The sequence below is a fragment of the Lygodium microphyllum genome, chromosome 9 (genome assembly GCF_053477565.2).
Source record: "Lygodium microphyllum isolate KBCC chromosome 9, Lygodium_microphyllum_v1.1.10, whole genome shotgun sequence".
Taxonomy (NCBI): domain Eukaryota; kingdom Viridiplantae; phylum Streptophyta; class Polypodiopsida; order Schizaeales; family Lygodiaceae; genus Lygodium; species Lygodium microphyllum.
In genome coordinates, this window is record NC_141143.1 from 21,331,158 (window position 1) to 21,354,907 (window position 23,750).

Genomic DNA, 23,750 nt, shown 5'->3' on the forward strand with positions numbered 1-23,750 from the left:
CATCAAGATCTCTAAAATTGATATGGAGTAACTAACACTTAAACATCCTGGGGCCTTAGATACTAACATAGAGTATGTGTGATTTGATGCATAGTGCAAGGATCTCTCGAGTAATAAGTGCATCGAGAGCTCTATCATTTTGGATATTGTCTCGAGATTCATAGGAGCTCAGAACACTTCATTCACCCTTTTCTAGGATTCAGCTAGCCCATCAAGTAAACAAAAGGTAAAATCTTGAAGCTAAAATTAACCTGCAAAGTGACATAAGTCGTCTTCTTTTCATCCTAGTGGCAATATCCAACAAACAATATCTTGAATATCCATCATACAAGCTATATCATCACTAATGGCATGCTACCTTTTCCAAAACTTGATCAATAAAGGATAGAAGATATTGATCCCTTTAAGTAGTGCCATTCAAGGGCATAAAATCTACACATATTCTCCAATCAAAAGTCTTATTAGCAAGAATGACAAAATGATTTACACATTCCAAGAATTCCACTAAATATGTAAATCCCACCTTTGTAAGTTTTTCTACTTTTTCTTCTCAAAGCCATTTCTTACTTATTTGATAGGGATCTTAGTCTTGACACATAGGCTTAACTCCCTCCTTCAAATCTAGATGCAATGCTTCACCGTTCTACCCTTGAAACTCGCCATAATAAGTAATGAACAACTTTTTATACTTACAAAGCATACCTTTACATACCTTCTTCTCTTCTTTTGTAGAGTTTAGACTATGTATTCCCTTTGTGAAAGTCTTTTTTGCGGTCAAAGGTGTCTTTGTTTTGAGTAACTCCCGAATCTCTTCCGCCCTTCCATCTTTGTTTTGCTCTTCCACATGAGTGATAATAATTCCTCCCTTCTCCAAAACAATATTAGATATTTCATGTTTAGAAGCAATCTATAGCCTTAATATATCTTCCTAGTCTCATAAAGAATACTTTCTTTCTCCCTTTTCCTTTTCTTATTCACTTTTGCATTCTAATGGTTCTAAAAAGTACCATCCCTCTATTTGGTTCCACTTTTGTTGGGCTCACCAATCTCTTTTGTAAGTCCTTGACTTAGGACATGACTCCATCAACTACTAGTGGTTGTACATCACATCCATCTTCTTGTGTAGCAAATCCCTCTTTATATCATAACTTTTTCATCCTTCTCATAGAGGTAGATTTTTGGTCTTGAATTTTCTCATAGGTCTCCTTTTCTTCTTCATCCACTAGCGTTTCTTCTTCAATAACCTCTTATAAGTGACATTCTCGTCTTTGTCCTTGTCCTTGTCCTTGTCAACACTAAAGCTATTGTAACTTCCTTCATGCCTATCAGACACACTGTACTTCTTTCTTTATCTTCCTCCTTTACCCCATTGGATCATTCTTCTTACTATAGCTCTATGGCATAGTCATTTCTTCTATTTTAAACATTTCAACACACTAGCTACATGTCTCATCATCATCTAGGAAAATATAAGGACTTTAGGCTTAAATGACCCACCTCATTGTAGTTGTAGCTTGAATATATTTATTATTCTCATACTCCTAATCATATTGTATCTTCACTACAACCATTAGGGCACCATGGCCTCCAATGTGCTAACTTGAGAATTATCCACATAACATGAATTCTTGGGTCTTGTAATTACTTTGAGACATCTTTCATCTTATCCATCAACAAAGGTTTTTCTTTTTATGGGGCCTACATACAAGTCTTTTTTTAGAAATAATAGGGTGCATCATTAAAAAGCTCTAAGGGGTTGTCTAACACTCGATTCTCCCAACCTAACCATCATCCATTCTCCTCTGCTGTCGCAATCCTCATAACTTCTTCATACATCTTGGGCTTTTGCAAGTCTAGCTTGAGATAGTGTGGGACCCTTCCATTGGGTAATAAATCAATCTTTCTTTAGCATTGATGGGGATTATTCTTCTCCTAAAGTACTCTTCATCATTTAGGTCTATACATCTTGGAGTCCCTAAGAGAACTGCTCTAGACTTTGGCTCTCCTTCTACACTTAGAACAATAGCTTCCTTCACACAATGGCTTGTTGGGGGTGATGGCACCCGTGCTTACAGTCTTGTATTTACTTCACACACCGTGATCGTACACCTATACATTGCAAGTGATGGGCAGCCATCACTATCACTTTATTCTTTATTGTTTTCATAACTATTAAATAAGGAAAAATCGGTCACACAATGTGACTATTGGAGTTCACACATATGGTGTCTCTCTCTCTTGCTCTCTTGCTCCATCTTCCATATCTCTTGCTTTGCTCTTACTTCCACTTGTGTGCTTCCACTCAAGTTCTAACTTTCAATTGGTATCACAACCAACCATTTGAGGAGCTTCTTCATCTTTTGCTTTATCCTAGACTCAAAGGTTTAGATCAAGGATTCATGGCAACCATTGTTTCTTCCTCTCGAGTTATACGTTGAGTCTTTCCTTCTCCTAGCTTATTCCAACTTGCTCCTAACTTGTCAAGGATCTTCTCAAGGCTTGGTTGAGTGAGTTGAGGAGTATCCATTCTATCCATTTTTAGTGGATATAGAGAAAGCTCTATAAGTCATGGACATTTATGGTAACTTAACAACACTTTCGTATTTTGGCCATAACTTCTGCATACAATATTGTTAGGGTAAAAGGCCTCTGGGCCTACCCGTGTACACTGTGACCATCCATTCTTTATTCATATATAATATGATAGTGCAATAAGGCTATCAGTTCAGTTGGACAGAACCTACTTGGTTTGTGCTCTTCTCTCCCGTATCTTTCTCTTCTCCTTCTCCATTGCCATTGCATCCCCTTCAACTGGTATTAGAGCTTTGGATCAGAGCTTGATCGTGGAGCTTGGCCCGCAGCCCAGATTGAAGACCTAGAGCTTGGAGCTTCAATGCCATCCATGGCTTCTTCCCCTCGAGGTAAGATTTCATCTCTCGTTCCTCATAGGCTCTTTGCAGGTGTTCCTTGGCTTCATTGGGCACCTTGTATGCCCCCATTTTCCCCCTTATCCTCAGCATAACCAGCAAGCCCCGCGTTAGCAGCTCATGTTTTTTTGTGCCAGTTTCAAAATCTGGCTCAAAAATCCCATTTTTTCCCATATCTCAGGCATTCAAAACCCGATTTAGGCAAGGTAAGAGTCTAACTTGGGATTTTGGCATGCTCTGGACACAATGGTGATGTTAGATCTACCAAATTTTGATCACATAATTTTTTGCAATAGATCTGAGTTGATTTACAGTAAGATAATGTCATGCTCTTAGCTTATGTAATGCTCCTGAGGCTTGGTATTTGATGTCCAATGCTTTGGGAATGTTTGCCCAATGTTTTGAGATGCTTTGGGACTTGGTTTCAACTTCCATAGCTCAACTTATGCAGGGATTTATTGCTGTACATTGTTTAGGCAGCAAGGTTTTATTAGGGATGGCTTATGCATAATGCTCTTTATTGACATTCGGGTGTCCTGTTGGATATATTGATGCTTGATCATCATGGCTTATGCCTCGATATGATATTTGAGAGCTATTGAGCCTTGATTTGGATGCGGACACTTTGTTCTTGGTTGGGATTTATGCTACCTTGATTGACAAGCTATTTTACCTCTAGTTTGGTTATGCCTATGGTCTACGGTTGCTCTCGACTACTCAGGATGATATGTTGATGTACTTGGATGATGCCACTTTGATGTTTATGCTCCCGGATGCTTCTTGAGAAAAGAGTAGAGCTCAATTCTTGGTTCACTATAATTTTCTTTGCAGCTGTCATTTCACTTGACAAGGTTTAGGCCCCATGCAACCCATTATGGGATTGATGTTTGATGTGGATGCTTTTGGGTTCGGCTATAGTATGGCAGATGTTTGGGCTTGAATCAACTTGCATTTGAGAATTTTGTGGAGCATTTTTCATTTGGTTGGCTTATCACTTATGCAACTTGGATGCTATTTATCCCTTAATGCCTTGATTATGGATCTTGGATTTACTTAGATGCAGATACATGTTTGAGTAGTGCTTGCTCCATTGTCTTGGCAGTTGGTTATTGAACTTTCATTGCTCATTGATGCTTGGTTCTTTGTAGGTTCTCCTTGATCAGTGGATTTCTTGATAGAGTTTGGGTTTAGCAATTATGGCTTTGTTGCTTCTATGTTGCCTAGCTTCTATGCTAGTTGGTTTGCCATTGCCCATACAGGTTAGAGAGCAACTGCTGTTGATGCTTACCCGGCTATGCACTTTGTCTACTATCATGTACTTTATAGAGCCACTTATTTGGATGTTGTTGTACTGAATCTTGGGCTTCTCCTCGAGTTTGATCATTGCAGGATCTTATGCCACTTACCGATCTTGCATTGACTTGGATACTACTATGTGGTCTGATGTACTATAGAGTCATGTTTGCCATTATGGTTACGAGCTAATTTCATGACTGAATACCATATGCTCTTTTGATAGATTTCTTGTCCTTTACACAATTGTGGTTGGTTATGTCATGCACTTATCTATGAGTATTTTTCATGTGGGAGCTTCTGCATCCCTAGTTGATGCTTCTGTGCGTCCCTCTCCAGTGAGGATGGAAGAGTACTTGTAGGAGCATGCTTCTACCACTTGTGCTTCTAATGATAGTTGTCTTGATGAGTAGGTTCCCTATGTTTGGATAGCCCTCGACTCCTTGAGCTCCCTAGATGCTATGGATAGCCCTATTCATGATGACTTGGATTCCTTGTCGTCTTCTATAGATTCTTCTTCTATAGATGTATGCTTCCATTGTGGAAAGCTTGGGCATGTTAAAAGAAAATGTTTTAGATGGATTAGAGATTAGCAGAGATAGAGATGGACTCGACATGAGCAGAGAGTCAGAGATATAAGAGATGCAACGTGTGTTACCACTGTTACTAGTGGTGAGGTACATGTTGTTATGATGATGCAGTTGAGCATGTACTGCTGCCATCTAGTTTCCCTACAACTTGCTTGCTCAATGATATGGCCTACGCCTCAGATTGGCTATTGGATTCTATGGCATCTTGTCATGTTACTTCACATAGAGCATGGTTCTCTACTCACAGGTAGTTTGATGGATGCACTTCTTTGGACCTTGAGCAAACTTATGCTATTCTTGGTATAGGGGACATATACCTAGCTTTGCCTAATGGGACGTCTCTTATGCTTAGGGATGTTTTATATGTTCCCATGCTCAGTAAGAGCGTGATTTTTGTGAGTTAATTGCATGATGCAAGTTACTCTATTTCTCTTTAGGATAGGTCATGAAAGATCTGTCATGGTTGCTTGGTTTTGGCCAGAGGTTCTTGAGTTGCTTCTCATTACCCAGTGCATGTCTCTCATGTGGGAGATTCTATGGTTGCACTTATCCGAATACCACATGCATTGTTATGGCATTATCTCCTAGGCCATACGCACCACAGAGAGATGGAGATCTTGTCTCATTTCAGACTCATTGTTGCCTCCTATGTCATTTACAAATCTTGATGCTTGCCGTGATTGTACTCTTGGTCCCTGTAGAGCCCCCTTGGCTTATGGCGATCGTACGAGGCATGCTCCTCTAGATCTTGTCCATTGTGCAGTATATGGACCTATCCCTTCCCAGTCACTTGGTGGAGCATTGTACTTTGTGACATTTGTTGATCATGCTCCCCATCATGTTTGGACTTTTCCCTTGGTGCTGATTGAGGATGCTATAGTTATGCTTAACAGGTTTATGGATTCTATTGGTAACAAGCCTAGGTGCTTGAAAATGGATTATGAGAGTCATGCTCTCTCTCCCAGATTTCAAATCTCTTGTTAGCATTATGCCATTGATTTCTTGTGCTCACGGTATTATGGGATTACTCATGGCATGTGCCTGACCTTATAGGCAAAGGTTGCTTCTATGCTTACCACAGCTGGGTTGTCTTATGGCTTTTGGGATGAGGCCCTTATGACGACATTCCATTTGGTTAACAGGAAGCCGTGCTTGACCTTGGATGGTATTACACCCCATGAGGCATGGAGTGGCATGCAGCCCTTCTATGATTACTTGAGGATGTTCGGCTGCCAGGCATCTGTACGTATGCCACGAGCTTATGTCACGTAGATGCATCCTCCTTGGTTATGGAGATGGTGACTTTAAGGCCTACAGATTATGGGATTTGGATGCCCAGCAGGTCAAACACAGCCGTCATACTGTTTTCTATGAGACGCAAACACCTCTCATGCCTCTTGATGAGCATTCGATATGCTTTATGGCTGATTTTACAGCAGTTATAGTGCCATTACAGCAAGCTATTTATGCTGAAAATGAGGTACTTATTGGCCCAAATGACGTACCTATGCATAGCAATCAGGGTCAAGATGTTGGTGGTCCATTGTTAGACCTATTGCAGGCTCATGAGAGCCATTTTCTTGGAGTTTTGCAGGCTGGACAGCCAGCCATATGTCAATCTTTCGCTTCACTGAGGCCACATGTAGTCTTAACACCCCGTTGGATGAGTGTTCAGGATGTTGGGTCTCTTTTAGTGATTGACTCTAGAGAGTTTGACTACTCTTCGTTGTCTTGTATGCACCACGGTAATGCTATGCACGACTCTGATGCTTTACAGCCGTGCACTGATGAGTTATGCTTACTTCATCAGAAGCATTCTTGGATTGCTCCATTGTATGGAGTTGTAGGATCGCTTATCTCCTGGATGTCATGAACTCGATGTGAAGATTGTGGGAGAGAAGGAAGGAGTCTCACTTGTAGCTTTCTTGCTTGCACAATGGGGGAATATACACAGAGGTGGAGGCTGAAAACAGTTTTCCTCTTCTTAGTTGTGTAAGCCAAAATAACTCTAGTACAAAGAAATAGAAGAATCCTATATATGGGTCTCAAACCAAACTCAACTAACTAAGGTAGCATACTAACTGAGCCATGAACTAGACTAGATAAGGATAGCTATCATGTAGCTATTATTCATGGGCGGTGTACCAACCGTGTTTGAAATTGACAAGTCGGTGACATAAATACACAACGGTCACCCTGCTGTATCACGAGTGGAGCTCGATATCTCAACACTCCCCCTCGAGCTCAATCCCAATTCCTGCACACCAAGCAGGTCTCTGAACTTGCGCAGCTTCTCTGCGCCCAATGCCTTTGTGAATATGTCAGCTACCTGATCCTCTGTGCTGACATAAACTAGATCAATAAGACCTAGTAAAACCCTCTCTCGCACATAGTGATAATGCACCTCAATGTGCTTTGTTCTAGCATGATAGACTGGGTTATTTGCCAAGTGTATACTACTAATGTTGTCACAATAAATGACAACTCGCCCATCTGTAGACTGATGCATATCATAAAGTAGCTTATGCAACCAAGCTACCTCACATGCAGCCATTGCTGCACCCCTGTACTCAGCCTCTGTGCTCGACAAGGCAACTGTAGGCTGTTTCTTGCTGTTCCAAGTGACTGCAGCACTCCCAAAAGAGAACACATATCCACTGGTAGATCGTCTATCAGAAATACTACCAGCCCAATCAACATCAGTGTATCCATGCAGTTGTATCTGAATCCCAGTCTCATAAAATAGTCCATACTGCAATGTGGACTTCACATACCTGAGTATGCGTCTAGTCGCATCCAAATGTGGTTTCCTTGGAGCTTGCTTAAACAGACTTACCAGTCCAACAACATAGCTCAAATCTGGCCTGGTAATAGTCATATAAATCAAACTTCCTACTATGCGTCTGTACATAGTAGGGTCTTCTAGAAGCTCACTTGCATCTGTGCTCAGCTTCACATTTTGCTCCAAAGGAACTGAAATAGGCTTACAACCTGTCATCCCATATTTGGACAGTATGTCCAATCCATACTGCCTCTGCAAGAGCTGTATCCCACTTGGTGATCTAATCACCTCAATGCCCAAGAAATAACGCAGCTCTCCCAAATCCTTCATCTCAAACTTCTGCTTCAATAGCATTTTCACATGAAGGATATCTTCATCACTGTCACCTGCCATAATCAAATCATCAACATAAATGACAAATAGCATAATACATTTCTCTGTTTTTCTCACATAAAGTGAGAAATCTGCCTTGGAAATCTGAAAGCCAATAGTGACAAGATACTGTCCTATCTTGTCAGACCATGCTCTAGGTGCTTGCTTCAAGCCATACAAGGCTTTCTTCAACCTGCAAACAAACTCAGGATGAACATTATGCACATAACCTGGTGGCTGCTCCATATAGACCTCTTCTTGTAAATCACCATGCAAGAAGGCATTCTTTACATCCATCTGATATAAAGACCATCCCTTTGATGTAGCCATAGCAATGACTGCTCTTACGGTTGCCATCCTTGCAACCAGACTGAATGTTTCTTCATAGTCAATGCCATATGTTTGTGCATACCCCTTGACTACTAATCTTACCTTGTATCTGTTCACAGAACCATCTGCATTATGCTTCACCTTATAAACCCACTTACAGCCAATTGCATTTTTACCTTCAGGCAAAGGTACCAATTCCCATGTAGCATTTGCTTCCAAGGCATCCATTTCTTCATCCATGGCTTTCTCCCATTTTTCTTTTCCCATGGCTTGCTCAAAAGAAGTGGGTTCTGGTTCCTGTATCACTTTGACCATATATGCATAGTGAATGGCTGTAAATCCATCATATTTCAGCCTATCCACAGGATACCTAGCTCTCGTAGACCTGCGCAAAGTAGGTTCACTCCCAGGTGCTCTCAAAACATCCCTGGTCTTCCTTACTCCAGGTGTAACAATAGAAGGAATACCCAACTCATCATCAATGCTCTGTTCTGAGCCACTGGATTCACCATCCACATAAGAGTGACCTGCATTCACATCAAACATGGGCTGATCAACCTTCTCTTTTCCTTTTTGTGATACCTGCATACCACTATCTGCATTGCTTTGAGAAGATTCTCCTAATCTCAATCTGCCTGTCCATGGCGAAGAATGTGAACCACTGCTAGAGGACGCTCCAGGTCCACTAATATTTTGTGTGACTGCTGCTATGAATTCTGTGTAGCATTACCATTTTGTGCATCTACATCATCAATCACATTTACTGGTTTATACCAGCTACTCATCTCATCAAAAACAACATCTCTTCTCACTGTAAACTTACGAGTAGAAGGGTTATAGCATCTATACCGTTTTTGCTGCAGAGAGTAACCAATAAAGATGCACTTCTTAGCTTTTGGATCCAACTTGGATCTCAACTCATCTAGCATATGTATATAGACAATGCAACAAAAAATTTTCAAATGAGAAATATCTGGTTTCCTACCAGTATACCTCTCCTCTGGAGTCATTCCATGTATTGCTGCAGTGGGAGTCCTGTTCATTATGTAGACTGCCATAGCAACTGCTTCAGCCCAGTAAAAATCTCGCAAGTCTTTTTCGTTGAGCATGGCACGAGATACCTCTCCAATATGCCTGTTTTTCCTTTCTGCAACTCCATTTTGTTGTGGGGTATGACTGCATGAATATTGTTGCTTTATGCCATGCTTTTGCAGGAACCTTGCAAACTCATTTGAGAGGTATTCTCCCCCTCCATCTGACCTTAGGCATTTTATTTGCAGGCCTGTTTCTTTTTCAACCATAGCTTTAAGAGTTTTGAAATGCCCAAAAACTTTACTTTTCTTTTTCATAAAATACATCCAAATTTTTCGGCTATAGTCATCAAGAAAAGTGACAAAATAATGACAGCCTCCAAGAGATGCAGCTTTAGTAGTCCACACATCAGAGTGGATTAATTCCAATGGCTTCTCACTCTCTTGAATATGTCTAGGAAATGGTTTCCTTGCCTGTTTTCCAAACTGACAAGCTTCACATACCTTATGCATTTCTGCAACCTTGAATTTAGGCAAACCTGCAACAATATTTTGGGCCTGCATTGATTTAAGTCGCTGTACATTAACATGACCAATAGTTTATGCCATATATCAATATCTGCAACTACACCGGTCCCATGTGTAAACAATGCTGCACTCAATTCAGACATGTCTGCATCCAATGTAAACATTCTGCCCTTGTTCTGTCCTTTTGCTATCAAGCGACCTTTACTTTTCATATCCTCAACAAAGCATCCATGAGGATTAAATGACCTGCAAGCCCTGCTCAACCATTTGACCAACAGAAACCAGATTCATGGTGATATTCGGGACATGAAATACACCGGACAGGTATTTCTTTTTCCCATCCTGCATAGACAAAGGAATTTTTCCAATCTGCACAATAGGATGTGCAGTATCATCACCAGTCTCCACAAATCCTGGTTTTTCCATTTTTCTTGCATCCTCTATCCATTCTGCATGACCTGCCATGTGGTTTGATGCACCTGAGTCAACATACCATACATCATTGCTTTCTTCTGCACTTGTCACAGAATTGTTCATGTGCTGCACCATAAACAAGTGCTCATTTATGTCATCACCCTGTCTACTAGAAGATGCATAATTCCCTTGTTGCAGTTTTCCATTCATGATGTCATTCTGCTTTTTATAGCAGTCTTTAGCCATATGACCCATTTTACCACAGTAGTAGCATTCAAAATTACTGTTTGCATTTTGGCCTCTTTGCCATCCACCACGACCTCTTTGGCTCCCCCTGCCTCTAGAGTTACCACGTCCTCCTCCATAGGACTGGTTTTCTTGAGTTTGCTGCATATTCTGATTTCTTCCACGGCCTCCATATCGGCCTCCTCTACCTCTGCCTCTACCTCTTCCAGCATTTGAGTAGAAGACAACTTCTTTTGAAGTTCCTCCTGAAGAAGATGCACCACCATTTCTCTGCTCCTCAGAAATTAGAAGAGCAATCAACTCCTCAAAATCAGGAAATCTTTCACCGACGGAAATGGACGTTCGAAACTGTGCATAATCCTTTCCTAGACCATTCAAGGTCACAGAAACTAAATCATCATCTTCCACTGGCGACCCAATGGAAGCAAGTGCATCTGCAATCTTCTTCACCTTCATGTGGTAGTCATTGATGCTCATACTTTCTCTTTGCACATTATGCAACTCTTGCTTGAGCTGCATTTTCCTGGCTTGCGTATTTGTGCTATACATTTTTGACAAAGTATCCCATGCCTCCTTTGGCGTACTTGCATCTTGAATATGCACAATCATAGAGTCTGAAATACTGATAGACAGCCAGTACATAACTTTCCTGGCTCTCTCATGCCATGTTTTGAATGCCTGCATTTGCTGTTGATTGGGAACATCAGGAAGAACTGATTCTTCTTCATTTCCTACAACAAATTTCCAATATCCTTTTCCCATAAGGAAATTTATCATTCTAAACTTCCATGCTTGGAAGTTGTTCTTGTCAAGCTTTTCAGTGACAATCTGCGAAAGAGAATTAGACGCCATTACAGAATATTGTAAAAAATTCTATCACTGCAAAGAACACAGCTTCAGCCTCACAAGGGCAAATCTGCAAAACTGACGAAAGTGGTATTTGACCACACAGTCACTCCCTAGTGACGATTTTGCATCAACGGGCAAGAAGGATGATTCTGTAACTCCCAATGTCTCTACGCATAGGCATACAATGCAATTTCTACAGTAACTTTTCACCGACCTGTAGAACAGTGACTGCACAGCATAAAACTAGGCCTTTTCTTGAGTGCGTGCACAAAACTTCCGCCTCCAAAACAGGCCCCGAAATGGCCTCAAATCAAAAAAACAAGGTCACCAAGGGCTAAAGCCCTTTCTCGCAGCATATACCGCCCTCTTGCTTCACCGCGAAGGGCGTCTCAACCTGAGACAATGCACTCCTGCACTTTCCGGCTGTGCTACTTGTAGAGATCTGCTCCCAAAACAGAAAATAAAAGCAACACTGCTCCTCTTACCAGAACACCGCGAGCTTGGCTTGCTTTCTTGAGCTCCTTACCACGAACAAGGCTTTGATACCATTTGAAGATTGTGGGAGAGAAGGAAGGAGTCTCACTTGTAGCTTTCTTGCTTGCACAATGGGGGAATACACACAGAGGTGGAGGCTGAAAATAGTTTTCCTCTTCTTAGTTGTGTAAGCCAAAAGAACTCTAGTACAAAGAAATAGAAGAACCCTATATATGGGTCTCAAACCAAACTCAACTAACTAAGGTGGCATACTAACTGAGCCACGAACTAGAGTAGATAAGGATAGCTATCATGTAGCTATTATTCATGGGCGGTGTACCAACCGTATCTGCAACTGACAAGTCGGTGACATAAATACACAACGGTCACCCTGGCGTATCACGAGTGGAGCTCGATATCTCAACACTCAAGGATGCTTGACTCTTCTTCTGTAGAGGTTCTCGATACTTCTTGCACATCTCCCTTTTCGATTGGGCATTGGGTGAGATGTCATGATTCCTCACCTTGTCTTTTATTTTATTTTATTTTATTTATTTTCACTTCCCAGCCACATTTTCCTTTTAGTAGGAGGTTGTTGGGGTAAAAGGCCTCTAGGCCTACCCATGTACACTGTGACGGCCCATTCTTTATTCATATAATATGATAGTGCAATAAGGTTGTCAGTTTAGTTGGATAGCACCTACATGGTGTGTGCTCTTCTCTCCTGCATCTTCTTCTTCTCCTTCTCCACTACCATTGCATCCCCTTCAAATATTAGGTTTAGGTATTCTATAGCTAAAAACAAAGAGCACAACAATAGCTACAAATTTGAGCACTCATAAAATTGATTCTATGAACCTTTTGGTTTTCTATTTCACACAAAGTAGAATAGTTCTGATTTGGACAACAAATAGTAAATTCCATAATGCATGTTTGATACTTTGGGGATGCTATTTTGGTGCTGAAATGGTATGGTTATGCTTTTGGAATGCTACCCAGATTTTTTAAAGATTCATTAGCTCAATTATACAAAGGTTTACTACTATCATAATACTTTGGATAGTAAGCATACAACACTGAGCTTTATACTTTGAATGCATGTTGTGCCTACATGATATTTTGGATATGCTATATATCATAGTGATATCTTGAATTGATGTATGAGCCTAAATATGATTATGACATACTTTGACACTCACATTTGAGATACATTTGATGTACTTGGATTTTGGTCATCCATTTTGAGCTTTTATGCTTACTCACTATCAAATATTGAAGCTTCATTTTTGACACTTCTGCTCCCAAATCTATTTGTGATGCACTCTTACCAAATTTATTGATGTCTATGCCTTGAGCATTGCTTGCTCACTTGTCATTTCAAATTTCCTTCCAGTGGAAGACACTTATACTTGGTAGAGCTTAGTTCTTTTAGATAGTGGGACTCTTGACATATGTGTATTCTCTCTTGTATGCTATTGGACATAATTACCTCCACTTGTGGGATGATTTCATTTTTTATGCTTTGGACACTAGCACTTACCTCTATTAATAGTTTTCCATTGATGTATATGTTAATGGGATGTATAGCTTACCAACGATTTACGTTTTTGATAGTCTTTGGTACTGGTGGGCTTTGCTTAGTCACTACTAGGTTTATTCTTTGTATCTTGGTTGCTACAACTCTGATATTCCTTGCAATGGAAGCTTGCTTTCTTGGATATTTGCACATAGCTAGATTGACATATATAGCTATGTTTATTTCAATATTTATATATTTGTAGCTTTTGAAAAATTTTTAGAGAGCAAACATTGTACTTTGGTAGTCTATTGGCTATAGTTGGTGGACACCTCTATACTTTGGTCTTATGTCCTATTTTTCCTTTCTTTTGGCTAAGTTTTGGGAGATGATTTGCAATCATTTATAGAAATCTATTCTTTTGGATTTCACATTAGTATACTATTGTTATGGCTAGTTCTTTGAATGATAGTGATATTTTTAATATTGAAAGCTTGATGACACAAATTTAACCTATTGGAAGACACAAAAATGGTAGGTATTGGCTCAAAAGAAGTAGGTTTGGCATTTGTAAATCAAGAGTGTAAAGACTAAAGGAATTGATTAAGATACTTGAGATGAGTTGGATGTTGAGATGTTGAGCTCTACATGAGCTAGCATCCACTATGTGCCTTCTTAGTGATGTGATAGGATATTACTCATTGGTAGGTTATGTGACCGACATGAGGATAGGACACTGATTCTATAGCTGGTACTTTAGTCCACAAGATAAGCTTTCCCTGATGTTATCTTTGCTCCAAGTATGCGTGTTCTAGATAAGGAATTAGCCACCCCATCAATGAATATTTTCTCTTGCAAGTTCCTGATCAATTCAGTATTGACCTATGAGGCATTTATTACATTAGTGCATTTAGAGATAATAAGGTTTAATCGTATTAAGATTAACCTTATTTTTAAACTCCACTCTCTCAAGATCAGTCAATAATGATGTGGACTTATTTTTTCCTATTCTTATGATATTGTTGGGACTGTCCCGTTCGGTCTCGAGTTTTCCTAGAAATGGCTCTCTATGTGCATCATAATATAGAACTAGATGTCCCTTCTTGAAGGTGTATTTCTTCACTTTTAAGTTATGCAATTGCTTCATCCGATGCTTAGCCACTTCCTAGTGCAACAGACTTTGCAATTTGAGCTCATCCAAGTGGGCTAGAGTCATAAAGCACTCAAAGAGTGCATTCTCATCACCCAAAGAATGATTGATTACGAATCTTATGGTCGACAACTCAATCTCTAAGGGAAAAACATACTCCTCCCCACAGACTAGCTTGAATGGGGTGTGGCCAGTGGCTCGTTTAACCATCGTGTTGTATGCCCACACTACCACATATAGTTTCTTATCCCAGTGTCGCTTCTTTTTTGACACTGTTTTTGATAAAATACCAACAAGTTGCTTGTTAGTACTTTCAACTTGCCCATTTTCTTATGGGTTATAAGGATTTTTCTTATTGTGCTTAATTTTTCACGCTTCAGTCATGCTTTTAATAATCTTCTTTAGGAAATGGGTTTCACAGTCTGATACTAATTCTTTTGACAGACCAAATCAACATATAATCTACTCTAATAGGAAACTAGCGGTCTCCTTTGCGCCATCATTCCTTGTCACTCATGATTTTGACCACTTTATAAAATAGTCAGTCCACCACTATGATATATCTCTTTTGCGTAGAAGATGACAGGGTAAAAGGACCCACAAAGTTGATGCCACTTCTCAAATGAAAGTATAGCCACAAGAGGAGTAAGTAGCCACTTCCTATTCTCCTTGCTATCATGTCGTTTGACAAGTATTCATCTCTAAACATACTCAAATGCATCTTGGAAAATGGTCGACCACCAATAGCCCGCTTTCAAAGCTTTTTGTGTAGTTAGCCACCCAGCAAAATGCCCTCCACAAGCGGAGTCATGGCACTCTTCCAAAATGAATGGAACCTCGCTAGGCCTCACACATCGGTGATAGATATCATCAACCCCTACCAATATAGTGTTCCTGCAATCAAGGAAATTTTCAAAGACTACTATCTAATTTTCATCTTTTTTTATTTTGATAAACCGGCTCTAGCCTCTCCTATTGATAGATAATGTGTGATAGCACCATACCAAGATGGGATAGTGTTTGTACCAATTTTAAACATTTCCTTGATATCACTTCCTTCAACTAAAGTCTCTTTCGGCTCCTTGAAATCCACAAGGCATTCCACAATACCCTACAACTTCGATGGCTTACTTTGAATCTCATAATCAAATTCATGCAAAGTGATTAACCACTTTGCTAAAGGATAAGGCAGTTGTAGCTTGTTCATCAGCAATCTAAGCCCCTCCATGTTTTTATAGAAAACTACCTTCTCATAGAGGATGTAGTGCCTAAATTTTTTTGTCGCAAATACCATTGCAAGGCACAACTTCTCCATATAGGTATAGTTGATTTCTAATATGACCAAATTTTGACTAGCAAAAATGATCGAGTGATACCATTTTTCCTTCTAGATTTGGGATAAACAGTAGCTAATACTATGCATAGTGGCTACTGAAAATATGTAGGATACTTTGCTCCTTTTAGGTGCTTTTAAAATTGGTGCTTTTACTAGCTCATATTTCACATCATCTTTTACTAGCTCCTATTTCACATCATCAAAAGCTACCTTACAAGGGTCACTTCATTCAAATAAATAGTTAAATGATAATAGATTCGCTAGTGGCAACTTCTTTCTACCAAGGCATTTATGAACCTCCAGTAGTACCTTGCAGATGATAGAAAGTTGTATACTTCTTTTGGAGTGCGTGGCAAACTCATGGCAACTATGACCTTGATCTTTTTAGGGTCAATCGCAATCCCTACTAAACTAACCACATGGCCTAGTAATAGCCCATAAGGCACCCCAAAGATGCACTTCCTTGGGTTAAGAGCTATGCAAAATTGTATGTAGTGCTCAAAACACTTTCTTAAAATAATCAACTACCTTTCTCTTATGGTGGCTACCACGAGGTTATCAATAAATACTTTCAACTTCTCTAGGGAGATGTCACCAAAGGTCTTGTCTATTATTCATTGCCATGAACCAAGTGCATTGCATAAGCCAAAGGCCATCACATGGTATGTAAAGGTACCAAAGACAGTAATGAAAATTGTTTTCAACCTATCTTCCTCTACAATTTCCATCTGGTTGTATCCTGTGAAGCAATCCATAAACGAATATATTTTCCTACCCACTAACTTGTCCAAAATTTGGTCAATAAAGGGAAATGAGTAGTAGTCCTTAATGGTCTGCTTATTTATCTCTTTAAAGTCTATGCAAAGCCGAATTTGATTATTTTTCTTATTCTTGATAACAATAGGTGAACACCATTTATTGTGCTACACAAGGAAGATCAAACTAGCTTTTCACAATTTTTGTAACTCCTCGAATAGCCTGTCCCTCAATTTGAAAGGCATACGCATTACTTTCTAACACACAGGATGACTACCTTCCTTTAGAAGGATGGTATGCACAACCAGGCTGGCAAGAATACCTCTCATCTCATCATAACTCCAGGAAAAGATATTGCTGAACTCTTAGATGAGGGACACATAGTTCTCCCTTTCTTTCAGACTGAGCATGGACCCTAATTTAATTGGCCATGGATCATTTGGCACACCAAGATCCAACTCAATCACATCCGCATCTCTTATCCTATCTTGAGCTTCTATTGGCTCATTCAGAGTTATTTGATAGATGTCCTTTGTAGTTGACCCTTCTTTGGATTCATCACTCGATGACGTCTCACTGGCAGATACATCTTCTAATGTCTCTAATTTTGTAGTAGAGGATAGAGGAGCTCTCTCGTTTTGAAGAGACTCAGGGTATGCATCTACTACCACGTGATTGGCACCTCTCAAAAAATCAAATGATCTACGGGTATATCCATTTGACAGTTGGATCGCAAGATCCATGGCCTTCCTAACAATACTTGATAGCTTGGCCGTCCTACAAATGTAATAACCCTAAAGTCCATAGTGCAATCCACACTCGCAATGGTCACAAGGACTTTGGTAATACAACCTTCAGGTTGTGTTAAACTATCATCAGCCATTCACACAATTGTGGAGGCATCCTTTTGGATTGTTAGACCTGGTCTCTCCATTAATTCTTAACTCATGATGCTAACAGATGATCCTATATCTATGATAGTATGACCCACTAGTATTCCATCAACGAAGACTACAACCCTTGGGAAATGTCTTTCAACATGCTCCCACCAATCATCTCCTACTCACATTATGCCCAAAGGTTCCATGATATACCTAGTACATATGATCTTTTTAAATTCCTTGTGCACTCCTATAATCAGCTACAAGAGATTCACATTTGGTTTAACTTCATAAAGTGAGCTTGCCAAATCGAATTCATGATAATTCGCTAGAGATCTCTTCTCTTGCCAGACCATTCTCTCTTTTAGTCATTGAACTGGCTTTGGTGCTTCGTTCTTAGCTTTTGCCTTTCTCCTTGGCAATTCTTTATCCCTCTTGGCATTAGCTTTACTCACTATAGGTTTTAAAGGTCCCCCTTCCATATCAAGGTTGAGGACTTGTGTCCCTTTGTCATCTTGCTTAAGATTTCTATCGACTGGTTTCACATTATGTTTGTCGCCTTCTCTACCCTTTTGACCTCTTGTAATGGCCCACAAATTAGAATCTTTAGTACCATTAACCCGTACAGCCTCAACGAGGCTAACTCCACTGCCACTAGGTGGCTCCTCTATAGTAGCCTTACCTCTTTGAAGTATTTGTTTCGGTTCATCATCTTGCTGAAGATTGTTCCCTTGCGCACGATGGTTAATAGGACCTGGTTGTCTGCTACCTTGTTGGAGAGAGCTAATCTTACTCCAACAGGTGGTAGCCAAATGGCTAGACTTCCCACATATGTCGCATTTGACGTTTGGAAAATTTCTAGGGTAGTGCTAGCCGCCACACCATTTACAAGAAAATCTGATTGGGCATTGGTTGATGATTCGCAGAAACGATGTTAGGGTTCAACGCTTGACCTCCAACATTTGGTAGGGTCACCTGACTAGCCATAGGCATAGACACACCAAGAGGACCTAGCAATAAATGCACATTTTGGGTTGTGCTTCCTCTCACATTCGAGTTAGTCATAGCTATCCCTTGACTTCCATTGTCATTGTTCAATGCCAAATTATGTCCCGAAACTAGACCCATATTAAGATTGGTTCGAGAGGCATAGCCTACTTGTAGTCGGGATTCTACTTCTTGTGCTCATCTAATGGCAGTGTCTACATTCGGCAAAAAGACACTACTCAACTACACCTAAATGTTGAAATCTAGACCATGCAAAAAATATTGCAGTTGGGATAGGGATAGAGGCTTGCAATTTGCAAAAGATATATTTTAACTTTTTGGTGTATGCTCGGATATCCTCATGTGGCTCTTGACGTGTCACATTTAATACACGTAGCCAATATTGACCACCCCTTTCTTAAGGGAAAACTCCCTTCGAAAGGCTTCGAAAAATAAATCAATAGTGGTTAGGGTTCTGGCTTCTAGGCCATGGTACCATATGGCAGTTCTTCCTTTGAGAGTCATGTTAAAGAACATCATTAAATGTCCTTCATCCTTGATACGATGGTTGAACATCAACTTCTAGAATTCGTTAATGTACAGTTCCCCATCTTCTTACACTAACCCATTAAAGATGCATAGGGGAACCTAGGGCTAGAAAATCCACCATTCGAGTAGGTATAGCAATAGGTTATGCCGCCATGGTAACAACCGGATTCACTACCGGGGATTTTATTTTTGCGGGCTTTCATTTTCGTTCTTTTCTAATCAATCTCTTTTTTTCGAGCTTTTTCGTGCAACATATCCATTCTGCATATAAATAGTCTTACTTAAGGAGTACGACACATTGCATTTACATGAACACACATCAAGAAAAAAAAACCAACGGAAAACTAGTAAAATATATTCGTGTCAAATAGTTGCAAGGTACACTCTTCCTAAAAACAAATCAAAGATCCCAATGCATGTAATCTCTTAGACAAAATCGGGCATAGTCACATGACGAAGTGTATAATAAACATATATATAAAAGTAGTAACAAAATGAAATGTCTAGAGTCTCTCGAAAAAAAAAACACACTCTCTCTCAGCATGGTACCGGTCCACACACTATGGTGGACAAACACTCCCCATAGAGCACATCATCTATTTCTAGACACATGCAATGTCTCATCTCCTCTGCACTGGCCCGCGCCAAACCACCACACCCCGCAAACACATCCAAAACATAGTCGTAGCGTTTCGTAAATGTAGCTAGTAACCACCTAACCATATCACCAATCACATATCACCAATCAAGATACAGAATCTTTGCGGCCATGCAAGTAGAAACAATGAAAATACCATACAAGGTAACCTGAGAGCAAAAACATGCAAGACTACTTACCGAAAGAAAAGATGAGACCTATCTGCTCCGCCTCTGACAATGACACCATCAACGTCCATGGGAAAGACACAATCATCCATCATGTAGCTACGATACGCTGGAAACAATCTCTCTAAAATCTTCTCCCCAGCCTCTTTATCGTAGCAAGGCACAACATGACCAGCACGATGCCAAAGACACACAGTAAGATCAAGTACCTATTCATGAGTGGAAATAGAATAAGTGATCCATGTTTTTATTTAAAGCATGTAACATAAAATTTATTTAGAACATACAACCATACGTTCAACGTATCCAACTTTGTTATCTTACCGCCTCTCTAGTATCGGGATGTCGATAAGCCTTGGAGTCACACATGAGTGTCCAAGTGTGGTGAAGCACAAACCCCACCCTTGCCGCATTCGTAATAAACTCACCTATATGCTCTGCTAAGCACATAGTGACTAAGAATCCCTGGTCGGCCAAATACTCGCAAGCAAGGTCCATACAACCCATAACTAGACCCTTTGAGAACGTGTTCCACTTGGGAATAGTCATGCCCTCTACAAACAACATTGGCATTATGATATATGAGAAGTGAGTTTGATGTAAACCTTGTGTGATAGAAAGCATAACTTACCCAATGGGATGGGACCTAGAGCATCCACAAGCAAGCTCGTAGGAAAATCCGCAAATATCAATCGAGCCACCTCTTGACATGGAACTCCATCTTTGCTATAAAGATGCATCTTTTGTATTGCAAAAAACTTGTTGATGCTATACAACATAGTCATTAATGCAAAGTAACCGATGATGCAATGCTATATGCAACATGTAAATTGATGTTCTTGCAATATGTAGTTGTCATGTCTACCTATCAAGGGCAAATCTATCAATTTGGGTCACATCCACTAATAGAGCATCGACATATGTTTGATACTGGAACCCTACAACAATTATCTCAAAGTAATTTATTTTTAATAATCATACACGAATTTCAAGTTAATATAAGACTTCTCACCTACAAAACGGGTCATAGGTCGCCTCTCCCAATTCTCTCGACCAAGAGATGAATCTGCAACAAAGGAGGTGGTGGGCGCCATAGAGGACTCTGGCACATTTTTTCTCCCTGGATTACCTTGAGTACCCTGGGTGGCACCTTTGGTAGCCTTGGTTGCTTGCTCCTCTATAGTGGTGGGTGCGGTAAGCGGTTCATGAGTATCAACTCCCTCCTTGAATCCTACATAGTATCATTCACCCTTAGACTCCCATGCATGAGCACAAAAACTATTGCTACAAAAGCGACAAGATGTTTACATAGATTGAAGTACTTACTGTCATGCAGATCTTTCTCTTGCTTAGGGATAACCCCCACAGGGTAATCCAGCCACCAAGGGCAAACACTTGCCTCCCATGCCATCAATTTTCTATCACGTAATGATGGAGAATACATAGTGTTCTCGTCACGAACATCAATCCACTCTCTTGTGAATTGCGGAGCTGCATCCAGCCTCTTCTCTTCTACACATTGTAGTATCCACTTGCAACATTCTTGCCAATTACGCAAGCAAATGCATGCAATCTAATATGAAAATCAGACACACAATCTAATATGAAAATGCATGCTAACCTATAAATCACACGTTTGGCTGAAAACGTAAGCTCTGGCATCTTCTCTGCAACATCTGAAGATTTCACTCCATCCAAGAGGTGTACAAAAGCCTACACAAGTTTCACAAGCGCTTAACATTAGCACATATACATTTTAAGAAAGAACTTAAGAAAGCAATATGAATGCACTGCATTGAGTCAACCTGCATGACATGATTCTTCATGTTAAGCTTAAAGAACTCCTCAAATGAATCTGGTAGCTGTGGACCTTCTACTTGTATCCTATCAATCTGAAGTAGTGCCTTCGAATGCAAGTGAGCCCAATATGTCTCTTTCTTCATGTAAACCCGAAAGAGCTTATAATCACCAAAATGCGGGTATTGGGGGTCTTTGGCCTTTGTGAGACTCATAAGATGCAACAATATTTTTTTCCTGTGATGCACAACAATATACGCAAATAGAAAGCATTGAAGAAAAAAGCATCACATACACACACCTTGCGTTATATATACAAATTACCTTTCCGCGGGGATTTTTGAGCTTGTGAGACAATACAGCTTGTCTCTTGTGATCTTGAGCATGCTTGCATCATCCCACTTTAGCCCAAATAACAACTTAAAGAACTCATCACCATTTTGGGGATTAGCAATGGATAGGTATTTGTAACCCCTATCCTTAAGGCGCTCCTCTTCCACCCTTGTAGCCTTCTCCAAACGTTTCTTCCTCTCTACCTCATCTAGACCAAGAGCCTCAAGCTTAGCAGTTTCTTTTGAGATGAAGACATGAAATTCATCCTATCATTCCAAAAAAAAACTAAATTAGAGATAGAAAAGCACATCTCATACAAGTGAGCCATAGAAAGAAAATCACCTTCCATACAAGCTGAGATATTAAACCGCAAGGAGAGTTATACCATGGAGCAACACCATGATAATACCTTGCCTCTATACTCATCTCAACCTCAGCCCACTTCCTCATGGCCAGACTCAATCTATCTAGAATGGAGTCTTTGTTTGCAATACCAAACTTTTGAAACATATACACCTCATGCGCAATATTTGGAGTAACATGAGCTCTGGCAATACTATTGAAAACAAACAAAAGCATAATATGAGAATGTAAGTGTAACATATTACAAAGAGGAGCATAGTTAAAGGAAGAAGACTTACGCGTTGGTGGTGTCTAGTGCGAGTAGTAGCTCTGCTTCCTTTGCCTTGGGCACCTCAATGAATTGGCACCGTACACTAACATGGTAGTGAGCACAGTCGGAGTACTCTATAATTGAAAACCAACAAACATAAGAATGGGATACGAACATTCAATACTTGCATGTATAGTGGACAACTTACTTTCCTTGATGCGTTTCCACCATGTTTTAAGCCTGTGGTTTCCATCCCAAACCAAGAACTTTTTACCCTTAAGGTCTTGCCACTCTCTTCCAAGAGCCCTCTCAAAATCCTCATTTCCTTGACGCCATATTGGACCCCATTCATCTAGATTGCTGGCTGTCACAGACATGGTCTCCCCTCTCGGACCTTCAACTGACATACGGAAGTGTCCCATAGTCTCAAGATAACCAGTGGAATCAAAGGAAGGAATCAACCACTCGGCATCATCCGTAGCAAATCTGACTGCCTCATGAGCCACTAATCTGCAAAGAGGCACAAGAGGAGGTAGCGTCCTCTTTTTTATATAAAATTGACTCAGCACATCCTTCATCAGTCCTAGAGAGACTTGCTTGCCTAAGTTCCTTGAGTGCTTCTTTTCTTTTTCATCATCATTCTCCCTTTGATCACTATCACCACTCACCTCTTCTTTGTCATCTAGACTATCATGCTGCACATTAGTCTCTGTAGGAGCAGATATTAATAAGTAAAAATAAAAAAAAGTAGCATTAAACCAATCATATTTAATACATAACACTGAACAAAGCGTCATATGTAAATGAAATGGACACATAAGTGACTACCTGTGTGCTCCGCAACCCCGTCAATTGTATTGGAGTCCCCATCCACTTGTGCTTCGTCATCAATGTAGACACATCTTTTTGGACCACGTCCTTTCTTTGTTGAAGGAATGTCCACTGATCTCAAACGCGATGATGCTTCTTGCTCTAAGATCCGCCCAGGAACACATCCTGAACGTAGCTTCATACAGACTTCACGGCTACTATGAGGTGACACACATTTCTTTCTCTTTCTAAGCACTCTTTTAGGTGCCATAACTTTCTCTACACACTTTTAAATAGATACACAATCAACCTCTTTAAGATTAACAACACAATCAATCTCTTTAAGATTAGCAACACAATC

The 23,750-nt window shown here is 40.1% G+C and overlaps 1 protein-coding gene and 1 long non-coding RNA gene across 2 annotated transcripts; both read right to left on the reverse strand.

The window, feature by feature from the left end:
- Positions 1-20,532: 20,532 nt before the first annotated feature.
- LOC148030852 (uncharacterized) lies at positions 20,533-20,934 on the reverse strand. The gene is made up of 3 exons (XR_015692016.1): positions 20,849-20,934; positions 20,702-20,774; positions 20,533-20,604 (listed from the first exon to the last, which is right to left on the reverse strand). It is a non-coding gene; the product is annotated as an uncharacterized LOC148030852 (long non-coding RNA).
- A 251-nt stretch (positions 20,935-21,185) lies between these two features.
- Positions 21,186-23,001, reverse strand: LOC148030853 (uncharacterized). Its single transcript, XM_087685852.1, has 5 exons — positions 22,955-23,001; positions 22,788-22,819; positions 22,608-22,713; positions 22,399-22,522; positions 21,186-21,254 (listed from the first exon to the last, which is right to left on the reverse strand). The coding sequence occupies exons 1-5, from the start codon at positions 22,999-23,001 to the stop codon at positions 21,186-21,188; spliced, it is 378 nt and encodes a 125-aa protein (XP_087541978.1).
- Positions 23,002-23,750: the final 749 nt, after the last annotated feature.